At 55.7% G+C, this 24539-nt stretch overlaps 1 protein-coding gene across 1 annotated transcript in view; it reads left to right on the top strand.

Annotated features, from left to right (window-relative positions):
* The window catches only part of ACAN (aggrecan), a 36974-nt gene that overhangs the window by 2088 nt on the left and 10347 nt on the right, over positions 1-24539 (top strand). The window contains exons 2-13 of the mRNA XM_054713329.1: positions 237-620; positions 2115-2289; positions 3792-3919; positions 5218-5511; positions 7185-7583; positions 8166-8340; positions 9457-9584; positions 11678-11971; positions 14866-15081; positions 15868-16368; positions 16444-16491; positions 16861-19479. Coding sequence (XP_054569304.1) covers positions 237-620; positions 2115-2289; positions 3792-3919; positions 5218-5511; positions 7185-7583; positions 8166-8340; positions 9457-9584; positions 11678-11971; positions 14866-15081; positions 15868-16368; positions 16444-16491; positions 16861-19479 — 5361 coding nt within the window. The remainder of the gene's footprint in view (positions 1-236; positions 621-2114; positions 2290-3791; positions 3920-5217; positions 5512-7184; positions 7584-8165; positions 8341-9456; positions 9585-11677; positions 11972-14865; positions 15082-15867; positions 16369-16443; positions 16492-16860; positions 19480-24539) is intronic.

Raw genomic sequence — 24539 nt, 5'->3', positions numbered from 1 at the left:
AAGTCGTCCCCCCTTGCCCTCCACGGCAACCCCTTTTCTGGCTCCCTAGTTCCTGTCCTGAGGTGCAGACACCAGGGGTCTTGAGGGATGCTGCTCTGGGAAGGGTGTTGCAAGGATTTCTGGGAATTCCGTATGGCACAGGTGTGTCCCCAACACGGACACACGGGCTCCCTGGGTTCTGCCGGGGAGGCTGGGCGGTCCTGTGTGAGCACTAACCGGTCTGTCTCCCCCCACAGTCCCTGACAACTCGCTGAGTGTCAGCATCCCCGAGCCGTCCCCACTGCGGGTCCTCCTGGGGACCTCCCTCACCATCCCCTGCTACTTCATCGACCCCATGCACCCCGTCACCACCGCCCCCGCCACCGCCCCCCTCACCCCGAGAATCAAGTGGAGCCGCATCTCCAAGGAGAAGGAGACGGTCCTGCTGGTGGCCACGGACGGGCAGGTGCGGGTGCACAGCGCCTACCAGGACAAGGTCTCGCTGCCCAACTACCCGGCCATCCCCAGCGACGCCACCTTGGAAATTCAGAACGTGCGCTCCAACGACTCCGGGATCTACCGCTGTGAGGTCATGCACGGCATCGAGGACAGCGAGGCCACCGTGGAGGTCGTGGTGAAAGGTGAGAGTCCTCCCCTCTGGTCTCCCCTCCCCCCCCACCGACCCCAGGGATCCTGGTTCACCTGCAAAGAGAACCACCTACTGTCCTCCCCACGTGGACCCAGACAGGCTGGCTCTCAAATCCCAGCTCCTCCCCCCGCCCGTTTGCACCTCAGTCAGCTGGACTTGGAGGGGAGTCACCACTTCCTGGCTACAGTCGCATGGAAACGGCCGTTGGTGCTTTGCCACGATCCTGTGATGCCGTGGGCCGTGGGTTCGTACCCATTGTACAGACGGGCTAACTGAGGTTGAGAGACGTGCCTCATGTCTCCCTGGACGTGAGCCAGAGCAGACTCCTGGCTCTTCATCCAGCCGTCTTCTCCCTCCCCCACTGCCCCACCCAGACCCCGACTCTCAGTCCCAGAAGCCAAAGAAAGGGATGAAGATGCCCCGGTGCCCGGTCTCTCCGTGGCCCAGGGAGCATGGTCGTGTCCTTGGTTGGCTTTGATTGGCACCAGGTTTTTCCTGTTGGGAGGCCCTGTCAAAGACAGTCCACTCTCGGGGGGTATCACACACAGGATTCCCACCAGGAATCCGCTGGGCTGAGGGTACCTGGGCCCTAAGAGTCCCTTTCCCCGAAGCAAATGTGGGGCAGGGGGAATATAAGGAGACAGCTTTTAGTTTCATGTAAAGAACTTTCTAGATGACGTCACTAGTCAGCTGAAGCAGACTAAAGTGTGTATGTGCATATAAAATGTAAGTAATCTTAACCCCATTGTGCAGTGCCTTTTAGATGTTCCCCTTTCTATAAAGTCTTCAAATTTTTGCATATGTATTATCTATCTACACTAATAAAAGAGTAAGATGCAAATTGACCGTACCGTCATGACGCCCACCAGCCAATCAGGAGTGAGTATGCAAATTGACCCAACAAAGATGGTGGGTTAATTTGCATAAGCAGGCCCCAGCCGCTCCAGGCCTCTGGGCAGCATGGGAAGGTGGAAAGGCGGCTCTGGGCTGGAGCAAAAAGGCGTCTGGAGTGAAGGCGGTGCCGGCAGCCAGGGGAAGGCAGGCCCATTCTTGCACAAATCTTCGTGCATCGGGCCTCTAGTATGATATAATGCTATGGAAATATATGTATATTATACATGTTTTTCAAGGTGTATCTGATAGCTCTGTATTTTGTTATTGCTGTTGAAAGAAAAAAAAAGTATTTTCCCTCAGAAATGAAAGTTACATAAAAAAAATACTTTTAAAAAATAAAAATGTAAAACAAAGAACTTTCTGATGATCAGAATTATCATAGGTATTCGTAGGTGTGAGGTAGTGAGTTCCCCGTGGCAGGAGGCGTCCCAGCAGAGGCAGAAAGACCACATGTGGAAGGGGGAGTCACGCATCAGCCAGAGGCTGGACCGGCTGACTGTGAGGCCCCTTGGACCACGGCCGTCCTTCTGGGAGGGCTTCGGTTTGGGGAAGCTGTGCCTGACCTGCTCTCCGGCCCCCGTCTGTCCCGCAGGCATCGTGTTCCATTACAGAGCCATCTCCACGCGCTACACCCTGGACTTCGACAGGGCGCAGCGGGCCTGCCTGCAGAACAGCGCCATCATTGCCACGCCCGAGCAGCTGCAGGCCGCCTATGAGGACGGCTTCCACCAGTGCGACGCTGGCTGGCTGGCCGACCAGACTGTCAGGTGAGCCCCCCGCGGAGTGGGGTAGACGATGGGCTGGAACAGTGACCAGCCCCGAGCTGGCGCCCGTGCAACACCATGGCCAGCCGAGGGTGGGGGTGCCTTGGCCAACTCGGCAGCAAGCAGCCGAGGATCAATCCCAGGTCTTCGTTACTGTGTCCTGCGTGGAGGGAGTGGCTGCGAGCAGCTTAGCCCTATAGGAGCATTCTCTCCAAGCAAATGACGTGCACATCATCATCCCTCCAGAACTTAAACTACACTGAGTGGCCAGATGATGATGATCTCTGAACACATAATAATCTGGCCACTCAGTGTCTATCCTATATGATAAAAGGCTAATATGCAAATTGTCCCTTCAACCAGAAGTTCGACCAGCAGGCAGGCCAGCCAACCGCCCATGTCCCCTCCCCCTGGCCAGGCTGGCCGGACCCCACCCGTGCACGAATTCATGCACCGGGCCTCTAATATATATACATACACTGAGTGGCCAGATTATTATGCGTTCAGAGATCATCATAATCTGGCCACTCAGTGTATTTGGCCCGGCCGGTGTGGCTCAGTGTGGAGCACTGACCCATGAACCGAGAGGTCACCGGCTCGATTGCTGGTCAGGACACATGCCCAGGTTGCTGGCTTGATCCCCAGGAGGGGCCGTGCAGGAGGCAACCAGTCGATATTTCTATCCCTCTCCCTTCCCTCTCTTTCTAAAATCAATCAAAGTATTTTTTTTCCCTAGCTGCTTTGGTTCCGTGGCTAGAGCATCAGCCTGCGGACTGAAGGGTCCTGGGTTTGATTCCAGTCAAGGGCACATGCCCGGGTTACGGGCTCGATCCCTAGTGTGGGGCGTGCAGGAGGCAGCCGGTCCATGATTCTTTCTCATCATTGATGTTTCTATCTCTCCCTCTCCCTTCCTCTCAGAAATCAATAAAAATATATTTTTTAAATAATAAAATTAAATGAAATAAAAATCTTTTTTTTTTTAATTTAAAATATTTGCTCTCTGGCCTTTTACAGAAAAGCTTTGCAGGCCCCTGGTAGAATGCGTTTGGTGTCCATAAATATTCAGTAAAGGGGCTGAATCTAATCACCAATAGCTATGAAAATACATAGTTCGGTAAAGTGGACAAAAAACCTATAAAAACAGCCCTGACCGGTTTGGCTCAGTGGTTAGAGCGTCGGACTGCGGACTGAAGGGTCCCAGGTTCGATTCCGGTCAAGGGCATGTGCCTTGGTTGTGGGCACATCCCCAGTGGGGAGTGTGCAGGAGACAGCTGATCGATGTTTCTCTCTCATCGATGTTTCTAACTCTCTATTCCTCTCTGTAAAAAGTCAATAAAATATATTTAAGGGAAAAAGAAAACCTATAAAAACAAATAGTCCACATAGCCAGGCGGACACAGGCAAACGCAACGATGAGTGACCACTCCCTCCCTCACGGGAGGAGCCTACAAGGGCACATTCCCCTCTGTCCCCTCGTGAACCACCCCACCTTGGGTTCCTGGCAGGTACCCCATCCACGTTCCTCGGGAAGGCTGCTACGGGGACAAGGACGAGTTTCCCGGCGTGAGGACCTACGGCATCCGCGACACCAATGAGACCTACGACGTGTACTGCTTCGCGGAGGAGATGGAGGGTGAGGCCACCTGCCCCTTCCCAGGGGCCCCCTCCCTGTCCCCTTCCCCCTGCCACTGGACACTGGGGATCTCACCCAGGGCACCACCCACGTGACCCCCTCTGCCATGGTGGATCGAGGAAGCGGGAGGGAAGAATGGGGACTCCAGTCCTCGGGGACCCCAGGCTCCTGCCACCACCGAGCCCAAGAGTGGTTGTCGCTGACCCCTCCCCTAGGACTTCCCCTCCCAGCCAGGCCCCTCGCTGCTCTGACCAGCCACCACTGTCCCAAGCTAGAATGCGCTGGAGCCTGGCCGGCGTGGCTCAGTGGTTGAGCGTCCACCTATGAACCAGGAGATCACGGTTCGATTCCCGGTCAGGGCACATGCCCTGGGTTGCAGGCTCGATCCCCAGTGTGGGGCGTGCAGGAGGCAGCCGATCCATGATTCTCTCATCATTGATGCTTCGATCCCTCTCTCCCTCTCCCTTCCTCTCTGAATCAATAAAAAATGTATTAAAAAAAAAAAAGCCCTAACCAGTTTGGCTCAGTGGATAGAGTATCGGCCTGTGGACTCAAGGGTCCCAGGTTCGATGGCAGTCAAGGGCATGTACCTTGGTTGCTGGCACATACCCAGTAGGGAGTGTGCAGGAGGCAGCTGATCGATGTTTCTAACTCTCTTTCCCTCTCCCTTCCTCTCTGAATCAATAAAAAATGTATTTTTAAAAAAAGCCCTAACCGGTTTAGCTCAGTGGATAGAGCGTCGGCCTGGGGACTCAAGGGTCCCAGGTTCAATTCCAGTCAAGGGCATGTACATTGGTTGCGGGTACATACCGAGTAGGGGGTGTGCAGGAGGCAGCTGACCGATGTTTCTAACTCTCTATCCCTCTCCCTTCCTCTCTGAATCAATAAAAAAATGTATTAACCCTTTGCACTCGCTTGCTTTTTTCTCGATTCCTTTATTTTAATGCTAACTGTGTCGAGTCACACTCGACATCCGAGTGCAAAAGGTTAAAAAAAAAAAAAAAGCCCTAACCGGTTTAGCTCAGTGGATAGAGCGTCGGCCTGGGGACTCAAGGGTCCCAGGTTCAATTCCAGTCAAGGGCATGTACCTTGATTGCAGGCACATCCCCAGTAGGGAGTGTGCAGGAGGCAGCTGATCGATGTTTCTAACTCTCTATCCCTCTCCCTTCCTCTCTGTAAAAAATTAATAAAATTTTTTTTTAAAAAAAGAATGTTCTGGAGGCACCATGTGGGCCTCCCTGGGGCCACGGGCCAGGGGCGGGAGGGCGGTCCTCACGCTGCCGCCGTGTCCTTCACAGGCGAGGTCTTCTACTCGACGTCCCCAGAGAAGTTCACCTTCCAGGAGGCTGCCAACGAGTGCCGACGGCTGGGCGCCCGGCTGGCCACCACGGGCCAGCTGTACCTGGCCTGGCAGGGCGGCATGGACATGTGCAGCGCCGGCTGGCTGGCCGACCGCAGCGTGCGCTACCCCATCTCCAAGGCCCGGCCCAACTGCGGGGGCAACCTCCTGGGCGTGAGGACCGTGTACCTGCACGCCAACCAGACGGGCTACCCCGACCCCTCATCCCGCTACGACGCCATCTGCTACACAGGTGCGGCGGGGGCTGGTGGCCGGGGGGGGGGGGGGGTCATGCCAGCAAAAGTGGGGCCCGGAGGAAGAGATCTGGGAACGGTGGGGGGTGGTTTTTACCCCTTCAAGGGGTCATTGGGCACCTGAACCTCGTGTTTTAGCAGCACCCATTTCCACAGGTTCCTAGGAGAGCTAAGGTACAGTGGCTCGAGGCTGCGGGGTATCCGGCCTGTCTCATGAGCCCGGGACAGGTTAAAAGCCTGAGTTTTAGAGTCTGTGTTTCCTCAGGTTTGAAGCTCAGCTCTGCTACCTGCTACTGTACAGCGGTGGGAGAGCCAAGGCCTTGAGCCTCAGTCTCCTCATCCGTCGAATGGGGAGATGGTGGCCCCACATGGAAGGTGGTGGGGCCTGACATTGAGACCTTGTGCCCACAGGGGGGGGCACTGTTATCTGCCTTTGCAGTGGGGTTCACTTAAACGGAGGGCCAAAGTGTTACTGAAAAGAGTGAGGGGATCCAGTATCACCCCAATAAATCCAATAAAAAGGGGGAAAATAAATGGATCATGTCAAAAAAAAAAAAAAAAGAGTGGGGGAGAGTTTTGGCGGGGACCATATTTTGAAAATTTAGACAAAAAAATTTTTATCTTATATTGTACATAATCTAGGTAATAATTACTATTAAATGGTAATTCTTGGAGGGGCAAAAAAAAAAAAAAATGAATGATACAGAGTTGCCTCCGTTTTATGGCAGCCGGGACGTAGCTCACTTCATGTGGCCCTCCACAGCCCAATCTTCCATGCAAAGCATTATTTTTGCAAAAATGATTAGGGTTTCTTTCCCCCAAAGCCTCTCTCGACCTTTCCATATCCTAACCACCATTTTTTGAAGTCACCGCACCCTCACGGATGGTCTCTTCATGAATGATGAGCTGGCTCGTTTCTGCCAGAAGCAGTAGTTCTCTCGTGTTTCATCCGTTTCACGAGCTCCTGCATCTTCCACAAGATTTCCCAGTTTTCCCTTTACAGCATTTCACGTTGTCCCCATTGGCTGGTCCGCAAGGTGCTCAGCCAATAGGTGAGCAGGCGGCTGGCATTGACCCGGAAGAGATGCTGGAGCCGTGAGATGATTGGTTAATATCTTGTGCGATGACAGCTTTGCATTATTTTGCAATCTGGAAACTGCGTGGTCTCCTATACTATATAATGAAAGCATAATATGCTAAGTGTCCGACCATTCGGTCAACCGCTCGACCAGTCGCTATGACGTGCACTGACCACCAGGGGGCAGATGCTCCGACTGGTAGATTAGCTTGCTGCTGGGGTCCGGCCATTCGGGACTGGGTGAGAGGGCCAGACACGCCCTGGAGCCCTCCTGCGGTCCCTCTCTGGCTGGAAGCCAACCTCCCACATCCCTCCCTGGCTGGCTGGCCCCCATCGGCCCCATCGGGACTGGGCGAGATGGCCCCGATCGCCAGCCAGGCTGAGGGACCCTACCTGTGCACGAATTCGTGCACTGGGCCTCTAGTCATGAGTAGTCACATAGACAAGGACCCCAGAATGGGCTCAGCAAGGTGCCAGGCACACAGTGGGTGCTTTCCTTCCCTAGCGGAGAAGGAGGTGGCGCCGACGCTCACCTCCCGCCTCTCTCAGCCCCAGGATGAGCGGCTGACGCTTGCCTTTGTCCCTGCGCCCCAGGTGAAGACTTTATAGACATCCCGGAGAACTTCTTCGGGGTGGGTGGCGAAGAGGACATCACCGTGCAGACCGTGACCTGGCCCGACGTGGAGCTGCCCTTGCCCCGGAACATCACGGAGGGCGAAGCCCGGGGCAACGTGATCCTCACGGTGAAGCCCATCTTCGGCGGCTCCCCCACGGCCCCGGAGCCCGAGGAACCCCTCACCTTGGCCCCCGACGTAGAGGCCACCGCCTTCCCTGAGGCTGAGAACGGGACTGGAGAGGCCTCCAGGCCGCCCTGGGCCTTTCCCGGGGCGTCCACGCCGGGCCAGGGCCCCTTCACCGGCGAGGACCTGGTCGTGCAGGTGACCGCAGCCCCGGGTGAAGCCCAGGTGCCCGGGCAGCCACGATTGCCAGGGGGTAAGTGCCCACTCCTCAGGGCGGGCTGGAGGGGGGCCAGGTGGAAAGAACTTGGCCTGGGGGTGTCTACCTTCAGTGGGACCTGGGACACACCTCCCCTCTATGATTCGGTCCTTCTTATTTGTCAGATAAAGAAATAGGCCAGCCCTAGCCGGTTTGGCTCAGTGGATAGAGCATCGGCCTGTGGACGGAAGGGTCCCAGGTTCGATTCCAGTCAAGGGCATGTGCCCGGGTTGTGGGCTCCATCCCCAGGAGGGGGCGTGCAGGAGACAGCCGATCAATGATTGTCTCTCATCATTGATGCTTCTCTCTCTCTCGCTCTCCATTCCTCTCTGAAATCAATACAAACATTTTTAAAAAATAAAATAGAATTCGAATGTCACTGTCCACATGGCCTGGGGATAGGATCGGAAGGAGGGAAGGAAGGAGGGGGTGAAGGAAGGCCATTCCTCAAGAAGCCAGGGCTCCCTCCACGCCCACGAAGCCTTGAGAACCGGGCATTGTGGGCATCGGCATTGTGGCACCCGGTCCGTGCCCTGACCCTGCTCTGTCTCTCCTTCTCTCCCTGTCCTCCCCACCCAGGGGTCGTGTTCCACTACCGCCCCGGCTCTGCCCGCTACTCCCTGACCTTCGAGGAGGCACAGCAGGCCTGCCTGCGCACCGGGGCGGTCATCGCCTCGCCCGAGCAGCTCCAGGCCGCCTACGAAGCAGGCTACGAGCAGTGTGACGCCGGCTGGCTGCAGGACCAGACCGTGAGGTGAGGGACCGGCCGGGCTCCCCTCCCAGCCCCTACCCAACCTGGAGAGGTCAGGCGAGGGGAGCCAGAGGCTGGCCCTGCACCCAGGGCAGAGAGGGCACCGGCTACACGGCAGGTTACCGTACTTTTCCGGCGTATAAGACGACTGGACGTATGAGATTTTCCTGGGTTAAAAAGTCGTTTTATACGCCGGAAAATACGGTATATTGGACTATATTGATGGGATTAGATATAATGGATTAGATATATTGGACTACCGTATTTTACGGCGTATAAGACGACTTTTTAACCCAGGAAAATCTTATACGCCCAGTCAGTCGTCTTATACGCCGGAAAATACGGTAATTAACTAATCAGTGACTCCTGCCTGCTCCCTTAATTGCTCCCCCCAGAATCGAAGCGTATTCAGAGAGGGTGGCATTAAGTCCTAGGTCAGCAGCAGCCTGGGGACTGAAGGGACCTCGGTTCGATTCTGGTCAAGGGCACATGCCCGGGTTGCGGGCTCGATCCCCAGTAGGGGGCGTGCAGGAGGCAGCCAATCAGTGATTCACTCTCATTATTGATGTTTCCATGTCTCTCTCCCTTTCCCTTCCTCTCTGAAATCAGTAAAAATATGTATTTGTTTTTTTAAGTCCTAGGTCAGTGGTCGGCAAACTGCGGCTCGCGAGCCACACGCGGCTCTTTGGCCCCTTGAGTGTGGCTCTTCCACAAAATACCACGGCCTGGGCGAGTCTATTTTGAAAAAGTGGCATTAGGAGAAGTTTAAGTTTAAAAAATTTGGCTCTCCAAAGAAATTTCAATCGTTGTCCTGTTGATATTTGGCTCTGTTGACCAATGAGTTTGCCGACCACTGTGTTATTTCCCCCATCCTCAAGCCCCCCAGTCCCTTCCAGCTTGACCCAATGCTATTCCATACAGTGAGCTCCCTTCTGAAGCCAGGAATCCCCCAGGGGTCCCCCAAACCTTGCGCCTAGTATAAGGGGCTTCTTCATGGTTTGAATCCCTCCAAAAACCAAAGACCCTCCCTGCCCGAGTCCCCAGCTGGCCTGCCAGCCTGACCCAGCATCCCCCAACCCTGAACAGGCCCTCATCTGCCCCTCCCTCCCTCCTTTGCAGATACCCCATTGTGAGCCCGAGGACCCCGTGTGTGGGCGACAAGGACAGCAGCCCGGGGGTCCGGACCTACGGTGTGCGCCCACCGTCAGAAACCTATGATGTCTACTGCTACGTGGACAAGCTCGAAGGTACAGGCCTCATTCTCACATTTTTGGGCCCCAGATGGGCAGGGGGCTGTTGGGGAGACACAAAAAAGGAGGGTGAAATCCATCATCCGCTCACCCCCACATTTGTCTGTGGATAAATGAATCCATTTTTTTAAATATCTACCTACCATCTGCCTCCTGGAGAGTCCCAATGCCCATGAACAAACCAAAGGCTCTGAGAAGTCCTGCAGTGTTAAAAAAAAAAAAAAAAAAAAAAGGCCTAGCTTGTTTGGCTCAATGGATAGAACATCAGCCTGCGCGGACTGAAGGGTCCCGAGTTCAATTCCAGTCAAGGGCACATGCCCTGGTTGCGGACTCATCCCCAGTAGGGGGCGTGTAGAAGGTAGCCGATCTATGATTCTCTCTCATCATTGATGTTTCTATCTCTCTCTCCCGCTTCCTCTCCGAAATCAATAAAAATATATTTAAAAACAGCCGAAACCGGTTTGGCTCAGTGGATAGAGCGTCGGCCTGCGGACTCAAGGGTCCCAGGTTCGATTCCGGTCGGGGGCATGTACCTTGGTTGCGGGCACATCCCCAGTGGGGGTTGTGCAGGAGGCAGCTGATCGATGTCTCTCTATCATCGATGTTTCTAACTCTCTATCCCTCTCTCTTCCTCTCTGTAAAAAATCAATAAAATATATTTAAAAAAAATATATATATATATATATATATATATTTAAAAACAAAACAAAACTCCCTAACTCTGCTTAAACAAACATTGCCCAAGCTTATTTAACCACCGATCCTTTACTTTTGTTTTCTCTCATTTGTTTTAATTTCAATTCAAATCACCCAATTACTATTCCACGGAACCCAGTTTTGAAAATGCTGGTGTTCTGGAAAGATTTCAGCATTGCCACTCACTGGTCCCAGGATCTGAGTAAATTTTTTAACCTTTCTAGGCCTAAGTTTCCTCATCTGTAAAACAGGGCTGACTTATGCTCGTATCGGAGGCTCTCTGGAGTATTAAATGAGATATGTTCTGAAAAGTGGCATAGTAGGTATTTAGTAAAAGTGAACGTCCTTTTCCCACATCAGACACGGCCCCCAGGAACAGCTCATGGGTGCTGGGGTCCAACCCCCAACAGTGGTTACAGGACCCGACTGCCATGCTCCATGAGTTCACGGGGCAGGGTGCATACAGATCCCAGGTGTTCACAGAGCTCGCTGACAAGTGCTGTGGTGTAGGGACCACAGCGGAGTGTGAGGGTGCCCCAGAGACTCCTCTCTGAGCGGGGGAAGGCAGTACCTGGGTGTGACTGGAGAATTTTAAAAGGGTCCAATGCCCTTGCCATTTTGGCTCAGTGGATAGAGCATCGACCCATGGACTGAAGGGTCCTGGGTTCAATTCCGGTCAAGGGCATGTACGTTGGTTGCAGGCTCAATCCCCGGCCCCCATGCAGGAGGCAACCGATCGATGTGTCTCTCTCACATCAATGTTTCTGTCTCTGTCTCTCTCCCTCCCTTCCATTCTCTCTAAAAGTTAGTGGGGGAAAATATCCTCAGGTAAGGATTAATAAAAAAACCTATATATATAAAAGCCTAAGCAATAGCCGGTAGCTATGATGAGCACTGACCACCAGGGGGCAGACACTCAATGCAGGAGCTTCCAAGCAACAGCAACTTGCAGAGTGCCCTCCCACACTCTGGGACCCCGCGGGGGATGTCGGACTGCCAGTTTCGGCCTGATCCCCACAGTCCAGGCCGCGGGGACCCCACCGGTGCACGAATTCTCTAGTCAATAAATAAGCTAGGAAGGAGGCAGGAGGGGGAATGTAAGTGACCAACCCTTCCCAGTTTGGCTGCAACATTGCTGGTTTCAGCACTGAAAGTCCCAACTCCGAGGACACCCCAGTGGTCACCTATTTCCCAGTGTCCCGGGAGATCTAAGGGGAGGGTGGTCAGAAACTTGGACTGGACAGGGCGTTTAACCGGTGCCTGCCGTGGCAGGTGTCCCACCCCTGCTGGGGGGGGCAAGGGGGTGGGCCGAGGGAGCCCTGCCCGTGGGTGAGCAGGGGCCGCCCTGGCTGTGGGCGTGAAGGGTCACCCCTGTCGCCTGCCTCTGCCCCCAGGGGAGGTGTTCTTCGTCACACGCCCGGAGCAGTTCACCTTCCAGGAAGCCCTGGAGTTCTGTGAATCCCACAACGCCACGCTGGCCTCCACCGGCCAGCTCTACGCCGCCTGGAGCCTCGGCCTGGACAAGTGCTACGCCGGCTGGCTCGCCGACCGCAGCCTCCGCTACCCAATCGTCACCCCTCGGCCGGCCTGCGGCGGGGACAAGCCAGGCGTGAGGACCGTCTACCTCTACCCCAACCAGACAGGCCTCCTGGACCCGCTGTCCCGGCACCACGCCTTCTGCTTCCGAGGTAGATGTTCTCGCCTCTCCTCCAGCCCCCACTTCTGCCTGGGGGCGGGGGTGACTCCCCGGGGGCTGAGCCCTGCTGGCCCCTGTCCACTGTCCCTGTCCGTCAAAACAAAGAAAACATCAGTCTGAATGGGGGAGGGGCAGCTAGCATGACTTTAGGCTTTGACCCCCCAGGCAACTGCATCCTTCTTTTTTTTTTTTTAATATATTTTATTGATTTTTTACAGAGAGGAAGGGAGAGGGATAGAGAGTTAGAAACATCGATGAGATAGAAACATCAATCAGCTGCCTCCTGCACACCCCCTACTGGGGATGTGCCTGAAACCAAGGTACATGCCCTTGACTGGAATCGAACCTGGGACCCTTCAGTCTGCAGGCCGATGCTCTATCCACTGAGCCAAACCGGCCAGGGCAACTGCATCCTTCTAAGGCAAGCCTGTCAAACTCACAGGCTCACACGGGCCCAATAAACAAAGGTGTACGTGTGTGTGGCCGCAAAACAACAAAAGCTCCCATTTTCATAGAAACGTAGGTTTATTTCGATAGAGACGTGCTGAATGCAAAGGGCTGAGATACATGAGTCATCGTTAGCATAAAATCATAGAACATTTTAATAAAAATTAGTATTTTTTTCTCTCGAACGTTAACTTACCAGACACTGAATAATGGCACAAATGAATAAGCGTAACGCAAATAAGCCTATTTTTCTTGTTCTCCGAAAGCGACATATTTCCCGTAGCGCACACCAAACACGTCAGTCCAAGACGGATGACGTGGCCGTCGGCCGCTAAAATATTCGCTGCTGGTGTTAGTGGAGGGGAATGGTGCGCCTGCGCGTAAGGCGCGTCAGGGAAATGAATGAAACACGATGAGAGTCACCAGTCACGAGCGAACGTTGTAGTTCGTTATTAGTAATTATGTATAACAGGATACTGTGAAAATTAAGTTACAAATTTTTTATTGAAATGTTTCTTACATACCGTCATATTGGCCAGGCCACAAAAATATTTGTCGTGGGTTGCATGCGGCCCGCGGGCCGAGAGTTTGACATGCTTGTTCTGAGGTTTCCCAGAGACAAGCAGAGAGAAGTGAGTAAGAAAACCCGGGCTCTGAATTCAGGCAGACCTGAATTTTAATTTTGGCTCTGCTGCTTAGTAGCTGTGTGACCCTGGGCAAGTCACTTGGCTTCTCGGTTCCTCTGCTTCATCTATAAAGTCATGATAGAGCTGAGGATGAACTGAGATCGTGCACAGAAAACACTTGACAGAATGCCTGGGACATAGTAAATGCTCAATAAATAGTAGCTTTGCAATTATAAATAATTTGTACACAAATCAAATTCTCTCCTGCTTGAAAGTATTTTCAGGATGAGTTTAGTCAAATTATTCTATTGACTAAACATCAACAACTTATTTTTTTTTTAATATGTTTTCATTGATTTCAGAGAGGAAGGGAGAGGGAGAGAGAGCTAGAAATATCAATGATGAGAGAGAATCATTGATCGGCTGCCTCCTGCACGCCCCCTACTGGGAATCGAGCCCACAACCCAGGCATGTGCCCTGACTGGGAATCGAACCGTGACCCCCTGGTTCATAGGTCAACACTCAACCACTGAGCCACGCCGGCCGGGCAGCAATTCATGCTTTTAATGGACCCATGCCGCTGAGGGCACGCTGCCAGATACGTGGTTGGGTTCAGAGATCTCCCACTTAAAAGCCACTGACTCTGGGCAAGTCACTTAATTCTGTGTCTTAGTTTCCTCATGTGTAAGTGACATATAGTATCTATCTCATATGGTGATTATGGGATAAAATGCTCTCGTATACAAAACACCTTTAAACCATGCCTGGCATCCTATACACTGAGTGGCCAGATTATTATGATCTCTGAATGCATAATAATCTGGCCACTCAACATATATATATATATATATACATATATATATATATATATATATATATATATGTATATATATATATATATATATATATTAGAGGCCTGGTGCATGAATTCATCCATGGGTGGGGTCCGGCCAGCCTGGCCAGGGGGAGGGGACATGGGCAGTTGGCCGGCCTGCCTGCTGGTCAAACTTCTGGTGGAGGGGACAATTTGCATATTAGCCTTTTATTATATAGGATATACACTGAGTGGCCAGATTATTATGCGTTCAGAGATCATCATAATCTGGCCACTCAGTGTATAATAAAAGGATAATATGCAAATTGTCGCCTCAACCGGGAATTCAACCAGGAGTACGACCAAAGGGGTGGGGCCAGCTCACCAACCTCCCACGGCCCCTCCCCCCAGCCAGCCCAGCCCAATGGGCCCCGATCAGGGCAGGCCAGCTGGACCCCACCATTGCATGAATTCTTGCACCAGGCCTCTAGTGTATAACAAATTATGTAGGAGAGATGCCCCCTACCACCCTGAAATAAAGTGTCAGTGGCATGTGCATATTGATAGTGTAATTGTTGCAAAACAGCTCTTATTAATTGAGGAGGTCAAAGTGATCTCTCTGGCCCGGCCACAGGGGCTCAGTGGTTGAACATTGACCTATGAACCAGGAGGTCACGGTTCAATTCCCAGGCGGGGCACATGCCCGGGTTGCAGGCCCGATCCTGGATCCTGCAGGAGGCAGCCAATCAATGATTCTCTCTCATCGTTGATGTTTCTCTCTCTCTCTCTCCCTCTCCTTTCTTCTCTGAAATCAATAGAAAAAATATATTTTTTTTAAGTGATCTCTCTGGATTGCTGGGTGGAGGTGGGGGTTGAGGCCCAGAAAGGCTCTGGCACAGGCCTGGCTCGCCTCAGACTCCCCTGGTTGCCCTCAAGAAGGGGCAGCGGGGGTGGGGGGAGCCTGGTAAAGAGGAACCCTCACCACCACATCTCCTCTAGGTGTCTCGGCCACGCCCTCTCCCGGAGAAGATCGGGGTGGCACGCCCACACCACCCTCAGACGTGGAGGACTGGATCACTCCCCAAGTGGGACCTGGCGTGGCTGCTGTTCCCTCGGGGGAGGAGACCACTGCCGTGCCAGATTTCACCATGGAGCCAGAAAACCACACGGAGTGGGAACCAGCCTACACCCCAGCGGGCACCTTGCCGCTGCCAGGTCGGTGTGGCCTTCCCTGCCTCGGGGGGCTGGGTTCGGATGAATGATTCTCACACTCAATAAAGCAGCAGCTTCGTGGGGGTGCTGGGCCCGCCCCCGAGTCTGATGCCGTGGGGCTGGGGTGGGGTCTGAGAATTGGCTTTTCTATCAAGCTGTCCGGTGATGCTGGTGCTTCTGGTCCAGGGACCACACTTTGAGAACCGTGGGTTTAGATACGATGAGATGATGATGTGCAGGTACGTGAAGGGTGACCTTGATTGCCCTCCGTGAGAGCCAGGCCCCCACACCCAGTGGGTTGTGTGGACGGCACCCCCTAAAATCTCACAAAGCACAGCCTGAGGGTGCTGGGGAGTTTCTTGGTCTCCCTCTTTCCCTCCCTTTCTCCTTTCCTTCCAGAGATACGGTGCAAGGTTCCATTAGAAAACGTCTGAACACATCTCTGAGCTCTTGAAAGAAAAAAAATTTTTTTTCTTAATATTTTTATTGATTTCAGAGAAGAAGGGAGAGGGAGAGAGAGATGGAAATATCAATGATGAGAGAGAATCATGGATCGGCTGCCTCCTGCACGCCCCACACTGGGGATCAAGCCCGTAACTCGGGCATGTGCCCTTGACCGGAATCGAACCCCCTTCAGTCCACAGGCCGACGCTCTACCCACTGAGCCAAACCAGCCAGGGCAAAGAAAAATTTTACTGTGAAGGGAATGGAATTGGGCTTCTCTGCATGAGCTTAAAATGGGCAGAGTTACTAAATCCCCACCTTGTCTTCCTTCCTCTCGTCCTCCAGGGGTCCCTCCTACATGGCCTCCCACTAGCACAGCCACAGAGGAGAGCACAGAAGGCCCTTCTGCCACAGAAGTGCCCTTGGCCTCGGAGGAGCCATCCCCCTCAGAAGAGCCATCCCCCTCGGAGGAGCCATCCCCCTCGGAAGAGCCATTCCCCTCCCAGGAGCCGCTGTTCACACCTTCACCCCCAGTGCCCAGTGGGATGGAGCTGCCGGGCTCCGGGGAGGCATCCGGGGCACCGGAAGTCAGTGGTGACTTCTCAGCCAGTGGAGAAGCTTCAGGACACCCGGGCGCCAGTGGGCAGCCCTCGGAAGACTTTGACTCCAGGGGTGTCACCTCGGCAGCGGGCTCAGGCCTGCCCGTGGGAAGTGGACTGGCCTCGGGGGATGAAGATGGAATTACATGGTCCAACACTTCTCAAGTTGGTGGGCTGCCTTCTGGGGGTGAGGGTCTGGAAGGCTCTGCCTCCGGAGTAGAGGACCTGAGTGGACTTCCTTCTGGAGGTGAGACTCTTCCAGAAACTACTGCCTCTGGAGTAGACCTGGGTGGTCTTCCTTCTGGAGGTGAGACTCTTCCAGAAACTACTGCCTCTGGAGTAGAGGACCTCAGTGGACTTCCTTCTGGAGGTGAGACTCTTCCAGAAACTACTGCCTCTGGAGTAGAGGACCTCAGTGGACTTCCTTCTGGAGGTGAGACTCTTCCAGAAACTACTGCCTCTGGAGTAGACGACCTCAGTGGACTTCCTTCTGGAGGTGAGACTCTTCCAGAAACTACTGTCTCTGGAGTAGACCTGGGTGGTCTTCCTTCTGGAGGTGAGACTCTTCCAGAAACTACTGCCTCTGGAGTAGACCTGGGTGGTCTTCCTTCTGGAGGTGAGACTCTTCCAGAAACTACTGCCTCTGGAGTAGAGGACCTCAGTGGACTTCCTTCTGGAGGTGAGACTCTTCCAGAAACTACTGCCTCTGGAGTAGACCTGGGTGGACTTCCTTCTGGAGGTGAGACTCTTCCAGAAACTACTGCCTCTGGAGTAGAGGACCTCAGTGGACTTCCTTCTGGAGGTGAGACTCTTCCAGAAACTACTGCCTCTGGAGTAGAGGACCTCAGTGGACTTCCTTCTGGAGGTGAGACTCTTCCAGAAACTACTGCCTCTGGAGTAGAGGACCTCAGTGGACTTCCTTCTGGAGGTGAGACTCTTCCAGAAACTACTGCCTCTGGAGTAGAGGACCTCAGTGGACTTCCTTCTGGAGGTGAGACTCTTCCAGAAACTACTGCCTCTGGAGTAGAGGACCTCAGTGGATTTCCTTCTGGAGGTGAGACTCTTCCAGAAACTACTGCCTCTGGAGTAGAGGACCTGGGTGGACTTCCGTCTGGAAGAGACGGTCTGGAGACCTCTGCTTCTGGAGTAGGGGAGGACCTCAGTGGACTTCCTTCTGGAGGAGAGGGCCTAGAGACCTCTGGTTCTGGACCTGAGGACCTCAGCGGGTTGCCTTCTGGAAAAGAAGACTGGACCGGGTCAGCTTCTGGAGACCTGGACCTTGGCACAAGACCTTCTGAAACTCTCGGGAGCGGGCAAGCTCCAGAAGCAAGTGGCCTTCCCTCGGGATTTAGCGGCGAGTATTCTGGAATGGACCTCGGAAGCGGCCCCTCCTCCGGCTTGCCGGACTCCAGTGGGCTCCCGTCTGGGCTCCCGACCGTCTCCCTGGTGGATACCACGCTGGTGGAAGTGGTCACAGCCCCCACGCCGGGGCAGCTGGAAGGCCGGGGCACCCTCGGCGAGAGCGGTGCTGGCGAGATATCTGGGCTGCCCTTCGGCGAGTTGGACATCAGCAGGGGAGCGAGTGGGTTCCCTTCGGGAGCTGAACTCAGTGGCCAGCCGTCTGGATCTCCTGAAATCAGCGGGGAAACATCTGGATCCTTGGGTGTCAGTGGGCAGCCATCCGGATTCCCTGACATCAGTGGGGGAACATCCGGGCTCTTTGAGCTCAGCGGGCAGCCCTCGGGGTTTCCGGAGGAAACATCTGGAATGGCCGAGCTCAGCGGGCAGTCCTCCGGGCAGCCGGGGGTCAGCGGAGAAGCTTCTGGAGATCTCGGCAGCGGCCGCCCGTTTGGCATGATCGACCTGAGCGGAGAAACATCTGGCGTCCCTGACCTCAGTGGGCAGCCCTCGGGGTGGCCAGGGTTCAGCGGGGCCCCCTCCGGAACCCCTGACCTGGTTTCTGGCGCCGCGAGTGGCAGCGGCGATGCGTCCGGCGTCACGTTCGTGGACAGCCCTTTCGTGGAGGTGACCCCAACTCCGTTTAGAGGAGGAGAAGAAGGTTTAGGGTCCGTGGAGCTCAGCGGCCTCCCTTCCGGGGAGACGGATCTCTCGGGCACCTCCGGGATGGTGGACGTCAGCGGACAGGCGTCTGGGGCCACTGACGCCGCCAGCGGGTGGACACCGCAGCCTCCGGAACTCAGCGGCCTGCCCAGCGGGGCCGCCGAGCTCAGCGGGGAAGCCTCCGGAGCCGAGGTGGGGAGCAGCCTGCCCTCGGGAGCCTATGACGGCAGCGGGCCGCCGCGGGGCTTCCCCACCGTCTCGCTGGTGGACAGGCCTTTGGTGGAATCTGTCACCCAGCCTCCGACGGCCCAGGAGGCAGGAGAGGGGCCTTCGGGCGTTCTGGAACTCAGCGGCGCCCATTCCGGAGCGCCCGACGTGTCCGGAGACCATTCTGGACTGCCGGACCTCAGCGGGCTGCCGTCCGGGCTGGGGGAGCCCCGTGGCGAGCCTTCGAGCACCCCGTATTTCAGTGGGGACTTTTCCGGCACCACGGATGTAAGTGGGGAGTCGTCTGCCGCAGCGAGCACCAGCGGGGACGCCTCGGGGCTGCCGGACGTCACGTTAATCACTTCTGAATTCGTGGAGGGTGTCACTGAACCAACCGTTTCCCAGGAACTCGGCCAGAGACCCCCTTTGACACACACACCCCAGATTTTTGAGGCCAGCGGAGAAGCCTCGACATCGGGGGACCTCAGTGGAGCCACGCCAAGCTTCCCCGGGTCAGGGGTCGAAGCGTCATCCGTCCCAGAATCCAGCAGCGAAACACCTGCCTATCCGGAGGCCGGGGTGGGGGCGTCTGCTGCTCCTGAGGCCAGCGGGGTGGCTTCGGGGACCCCTGATCTGGGTGAAACCACCTCCGCCTTCCACGAAGCTGACCTGGAGGGAGCCTCAGGCCTGGGGGTGAGCGGCAGCCCCTCCCCCTTCCAGGAAGGGCCCACGGAGGGCTCCACCCCGTCGGGAATGAGCGGAGAGCCGACCACCACCTACGATGTGGCCACGGAGACCTCGGGCTGGCCTTCGGCCACCCCCGTGGCTTCTGGAGACGGGACGGAAGTCAGCGGAGACCTGTCTGGTCACGCCTCGGGGCTGGGTGTTGTCGTCGGCACCAGCGTCCCGGAGTTTGAATGGACCCAGCAGACCCAGCGCCCTGCAGAGGCGCAGCTAGAAATGGAGTCCTCGAGCCCCGTGCACTCGGGAGAAGAGGCCCAAACAGCCGAAACAGCCATCTCCCCGACAGACGCGTCTTCCACCCCAACTTCGGCGGAAGGGACGGAAGGATCGGAGGCAACCGCTTCAGGTATGGTTGGCATCTTTTATTCCTTTCGATGTGTTTGGGTAATTCAGATGGTAGCCTAGTAGGAGGCCGGGTAGATTCAAGGTTCTGAGCACAGCTCCCCCAGAGATGCGCTGGGCAGCCTCAGGCAAGTTTCTCAACCTCTCTGATCCTCACCCGTGAAATGGGACGAGTACCAGGAGAGATTAAAACAGCATGTAACTATGTATAAAACAAGCACTGAGCATCAGAGTAGGCACCCAGGACACACTCATAGAGATTAGTGGTTGTGCCCTAGCCAGTTTGGTTCAGCGGAAAGAGCGTCGGCCTGCGGGCTGAAGGGTCCCAGGTTCATTTCTGGTCAAGGGCGTGTACCTTGGTTGCAGGCTTGATCTCGGGCCCTGGTTGGAGCATGTGCAGAGGCAGCCAATGGGTGTGTGTCTCTCTCACATCGATGTTTCTCTCTGTGTCTCTCTCTCTCCCAATCTCTCTAAAAATCAATGGGAAAAGATCCTCAGGTGATATTTTCAACAAAAGATCAGTGATTGTTACCAGTAAGTTACATCTTGAGAACATTCATGTGTGACCCTGATTACTTGTCGTGGGCACGGAGAGAGAGAGGGAACGATGACTATGGATCGAGCGTGTCAGACTCGCGGCTGGCGGGCCGCAGGCCTCGGTGAAGCAAGTTTGACGTGCTTGAATAGTGCTGGAAATTACGCTCCTGCCCCCTTCCCATGAGTGGGTGTGGGATGAGAGAACGAACCCCTTCCCCTGGTGGCCTTTATGCCCAAATACTTGCTTGGTGCAGGGTTCAAACCAGCACCATTTAAGGAACAATGAGGTGTCATTGGGGCCGAGTCCTGACTTTAGCCCGTGTCCCCACCCCGACCCCAGTCCAAGGGGCTCTCCTCTGGACTGTGAGTGACGGTCTCACCTCAGCAGCATCCCAGCACCGGGCACCAGCAGCGGAGCCTTCACCCCCCCTTTTTGCTTTGGGGTCCCTTGCACATCGCTGTGTGCCCAGGGCTCTTTCCTGGTCAGAGAGCCCAGCCCCCAGGCGCCAGGGCCAAAGTGTCCAGGAGGCCCCCCCAGAAACACGCTGACCCCAAGTCAGCCTCGTGAGCTTGGGGGACCTCGTGCCCCAACCTCGAGGTCTCGGAGGCTGCGCTGCACCCCAGGCGGCCGGCTGCTTGGTGCTCAGCCTCTCCCCGGGGGTTGCAGCCGGAGCCAGGTCCTGCGCCGAGGATCCTTGTGGCCCTGGGACCTGCCAGGAGACGGAGGGACACGTCCTATGCCTGTGTCCCCCTGGCCACCCGGGCGAGCGCTGCGATGTAGGTGAGACCCTCATGGCACGGGGAATGCAGGCGGGGAGGGTGGGGACCACCAAGGTCACCTGACGCTCAGGCTGCTCAGACTACCTGGGGCTAGAAGCCACGTCTTTCTAGGGCAGTGGTCGGCAAACCGCGGCTCGCGAGCCACATGCGGCTCTTTGGTCCCTTGAGTGTGGCTCTTCCACAAAATACCACGGCCTGGGCGAGTCTATTTTGAAGATGTGGCATTAGAAGAAGTTTAAGTTTAAAAAATGTGGCTCTCCAAAGAAATCTCCATCGTTGTCCTGTTGGTATTTGGCTCTGTGGACTGATGAGTTTGCCGACCACTGGTTAGGAGAAAAAAGTCAAGCTAAGTAATTAAACGGAGAAGTAGTTAGTGTAGCCGATGGTGGTTTGAGGAGCGGAATGCGAAAAGTGCGTCAATTGTTTTTTTCCTTTTTAAATATATTTTTATTGATGTCAGAGAGGAAGGATAGGGAGAGAGATAGAGAGAGAGAGAGAGAGAAACATCAATGATGAGAGAGAATCACTGATCGGCTGCCTCCTGCACGCATCACCCTGGGGATGGAGCCTGCAACCCGGGCATGTGCCCTTGCCCGGAATCGAACCCGGGACCCTTCAGTCCTCAGTCCAATGCTCTATCCGCTGAGCCACACCGGCTAGGACATGTGCTTGAATTTTGAAGATAAAAGTTGAGACTTCAAAGAAATGCTGAATGAGGGTGCGTATTGGGGATAGCCGGTCACGCCCCGCGGTCCCTGTGGGGACACTCGGAAGGGCTATGGCGCATCATGGGGGGGGCAGACCTCTCCAAGGAAAGGCCCCTACCTACGAGGGTCTGGGCGAGGTTTGGGTCCCCCTCGTGCCCTGCAGGAAATGACACAGAGCTTGCCGCCCAGCCCCGGGACTCACGGCTGCAGGTCAGGCGTGATCCAGCAGCTCCCTCGTAGTATCTTTTGACACCTCTCCGTTCTTAGCAGCCCCTTCCCCAACCTGACACTTAAAGCAAAAGTGTGGCACTGGTCTCAGAAGTCACAGCTCACGTCCCCAAACCCCTGAAATTAGAAATAGGTGGCAGTGGACCTTAACGAACCTTGTGGAAGGACATCCTTTCTCTAATCATGTCTTTTCTTTTTTTTTACTAGAGGCCCGGTGCACGAATTCGTGCACGGGTGGGGTCCCTCGGCCTGGCCGGCGATCAGGGCCGATCGGGGCCAATCCGGGCCAGCCGGCCGGGGGGGCGGGGAGGGACCACGGGAGGTTGGCCAGCCACGTGAGGTTGGCTGTGGGAGTGCACTGACCCCCAGGGGGCATCTGCTTTGAGCATCTGCCCCCTGGTGGTCAGTGCACATCATAGCAACCGGTCGTTTGGTTGACTGGTCGTAATGGTCACTTAGGCTTTTATATATAGATAGATAGGTAGATAGATATATATTTTTTTAATATATTTTATTGATTTTTTACAGAGAGGAAGAGAGAGGGATAGAGAGTTAGAAACATCGATCAGCTGCCTCTTGCACACCCCTTACTGGGGATATGCCCGCAACCAAGGTACATGCCCTTGACCGGAATCGAACCTGGGACCCTTGAGTCCGCAGGCCGATGCTCTATCCACTGAGCCAAACCGGTTTCGGCAATAGATAGATATTTTTAATTGACTTCAGAGAGGAAGAGAGAGAGAGAGAAAAAAGAAGAGAGAGAGAGAAACATCCATGATGAGAGAGAATCATGGATCGGCTGCCTCCTGCACGCCCCCCGCCCCCCCTCCTGGGGATGGAGCCCACGACCCGGGCGTGTGCCCTGACCGGGAATCGAACCGTGGCCTCCTGGTTCCTAGGTCGATGCTCAACCCCTGAGCCACACGGGCCGGGCTCGAATCATGTCTTTTAAAAGGGCTTTCTTCCCAGACAGCTCTGTGAGTAGCTTGGTCACTTCGTCTGTCCCCTTGCCCGTAACATGGCGCGTTGACGTTCCTGCCACAGGCCTGGTGGGGGGATGACGTGTGGGAGACGTAGCACCTGGCTCAGGGGAGATCCCTGAGAGACCTTGGGTCCCACTCTTCCCTCTCTTCCTCCATGTAATCTGCCCGTGGCCCAAAGCCCTGCCCGTGGCCCAAAGCCCTTCCCGTCCCCACCCGCCGCCACCTTGTCCGGGGTCCCCCACTCTGCGCTCGCTCACAGCGGGGCCGGCCCCACTCCCTCTCATGGTTCCAGAAGATGAGCAATGTCCTAACTGCCCTTCACGGAAAGAGGGGGCCATGCCGGGCCAGGGTGGCCAAGAAGAGCCCGCCTGGGGCCGTCATCCCTCTTTCTGCTGCCGGGGATGCTGACTCACAGCCTCCCTGAACCCCCCAAGAAACCCCCAGGCTGTGTGGGCTCCAGGACGGTTGCCCTTCCTTCCCGCCTCCTGTGTGAACCCAGGGCCCTGCTCTGAGCCCTGGAGCCGCTTCCTTGAGTTTTGCAGTCCCCCCGACTTTCTCAGATGTGTCCTGGCCGCACACAGAAGGCAAAACAAAACTGCTCCCTGAAACTTCAGGCCACATGGGAGTGTGGGGCGGGCGGGGGGGGGGGGGTGATAGAAGCCGCTGGAACACCTGGGAGCCACCTGGCCGGGCCTCCCCGGGGCCACTGCCCCTCCTGCCCCCTCCTCCGTGGTCTGGGCACAGGCCCCGGGGCTGACATCTGCCTCTTCGGCCCACAAGCCAACCCCTGCCCCCCCGCTCCCGGCCCCGCTCTGTACAACTGCTTTAGCGCCTACGTTTGCTTAATCCCCGCCCCCTCGCCCAGTGCTCCCCATCTCCCGCAATGACGCCGCTAGTGGACAGAGGAGAGCGGTCGCCCCCAGCTTCCGCCGGCCCACCAGCCTGACCTATTGCTGCTCCTGCTGCTGCTGGGAACCCAAGTGCATGCTGGGATTGCCGTCGGTTCCTCATGCATTTGGGTTTTGCTTGGAACAGTTCCCAGACTCGGAACTGTCGGGGTGCCTGGTCCCCGAGAATGAAGTTAAGAAGTTCGCGGCAAGAGAGAGAGGCACCTGCTGGCCACCCATTCATTGCGCAGGCCCAGCCCTCCTCCAGGCGCCACCCACGAGGCGGCGGGGAGAAGGGTCCAGAAGGAAGTGCGTCTGCCTTCCAATCGGAGGACTGGCTGCAAGGCGTAGTCTGCCCTTGGGAGAGGCGAGAACTAATCCCTGCTCACCTAGAGGCCCCGCCTAGACACGGCGGGTCCTGAAACTTGTATGAGCACAGACGCACGAACCAAGGCCGAGCCGCGTAGCTGGATCCCCCGTGAGCCCGAGGGACCCGTTCGTGGCAGACTTGCATCGATCTCCTGGGACGAGGAGGGTCCCGGTTCCTTGCAACATGTTCCCAGGGGAAGCAGCCCCGGAGAGACCCAGCAGAAGCCCTTGGGAGTACAAACACCAAGGTCGCCGGCGTCTCAGAAAGACGAGATTAGGAGGAGATGCAGTGCCTACCTTGGCCAGTGGAGAAAAACTCGGGGCAGAGGCCAACGGCGCGCGGATTCAAGTCCTGCGAAGAAGTTGGGTCAGGAAGAACCACTTGGACCGGAAGAACAGAAGGGAAGAGAGGGCCTGGCAAGGAGAGGCTGATGGGGACCTGCCTGGGTCCCACGTGCTGGGGTTGGTGGGCGGCCGCCTACTGAGTGCCTCGCCGCCCGACTGGCTTCAAACGAGGGTCCCCCACCGGCCAGGAGGGGGCCCCTCTGAAGTGGTGCGTCACTGGAGCCCTTA

The sequence above is a fragment of the Eptesicus fuscus genome, chromosome 25, assembly GCF_027574615.1.
Source record: "Eptesicus fuscus isolate TK198812 chromosome 25, DD_ASM_mEF_20220401, whole genome shotgun sequence".
Lineage (NCBI taxonomy): Eukaryota > Metazoa > Chordata > Mammalia > Chiroptera > Vespertilionidae > Eptesicus > Eptesicus fuscus.
The sequence above is the reverse complement of the archived record's forward strand: the minus strand, read 5'-3'. Positions and strand labels throughout refer to the sequence as shown.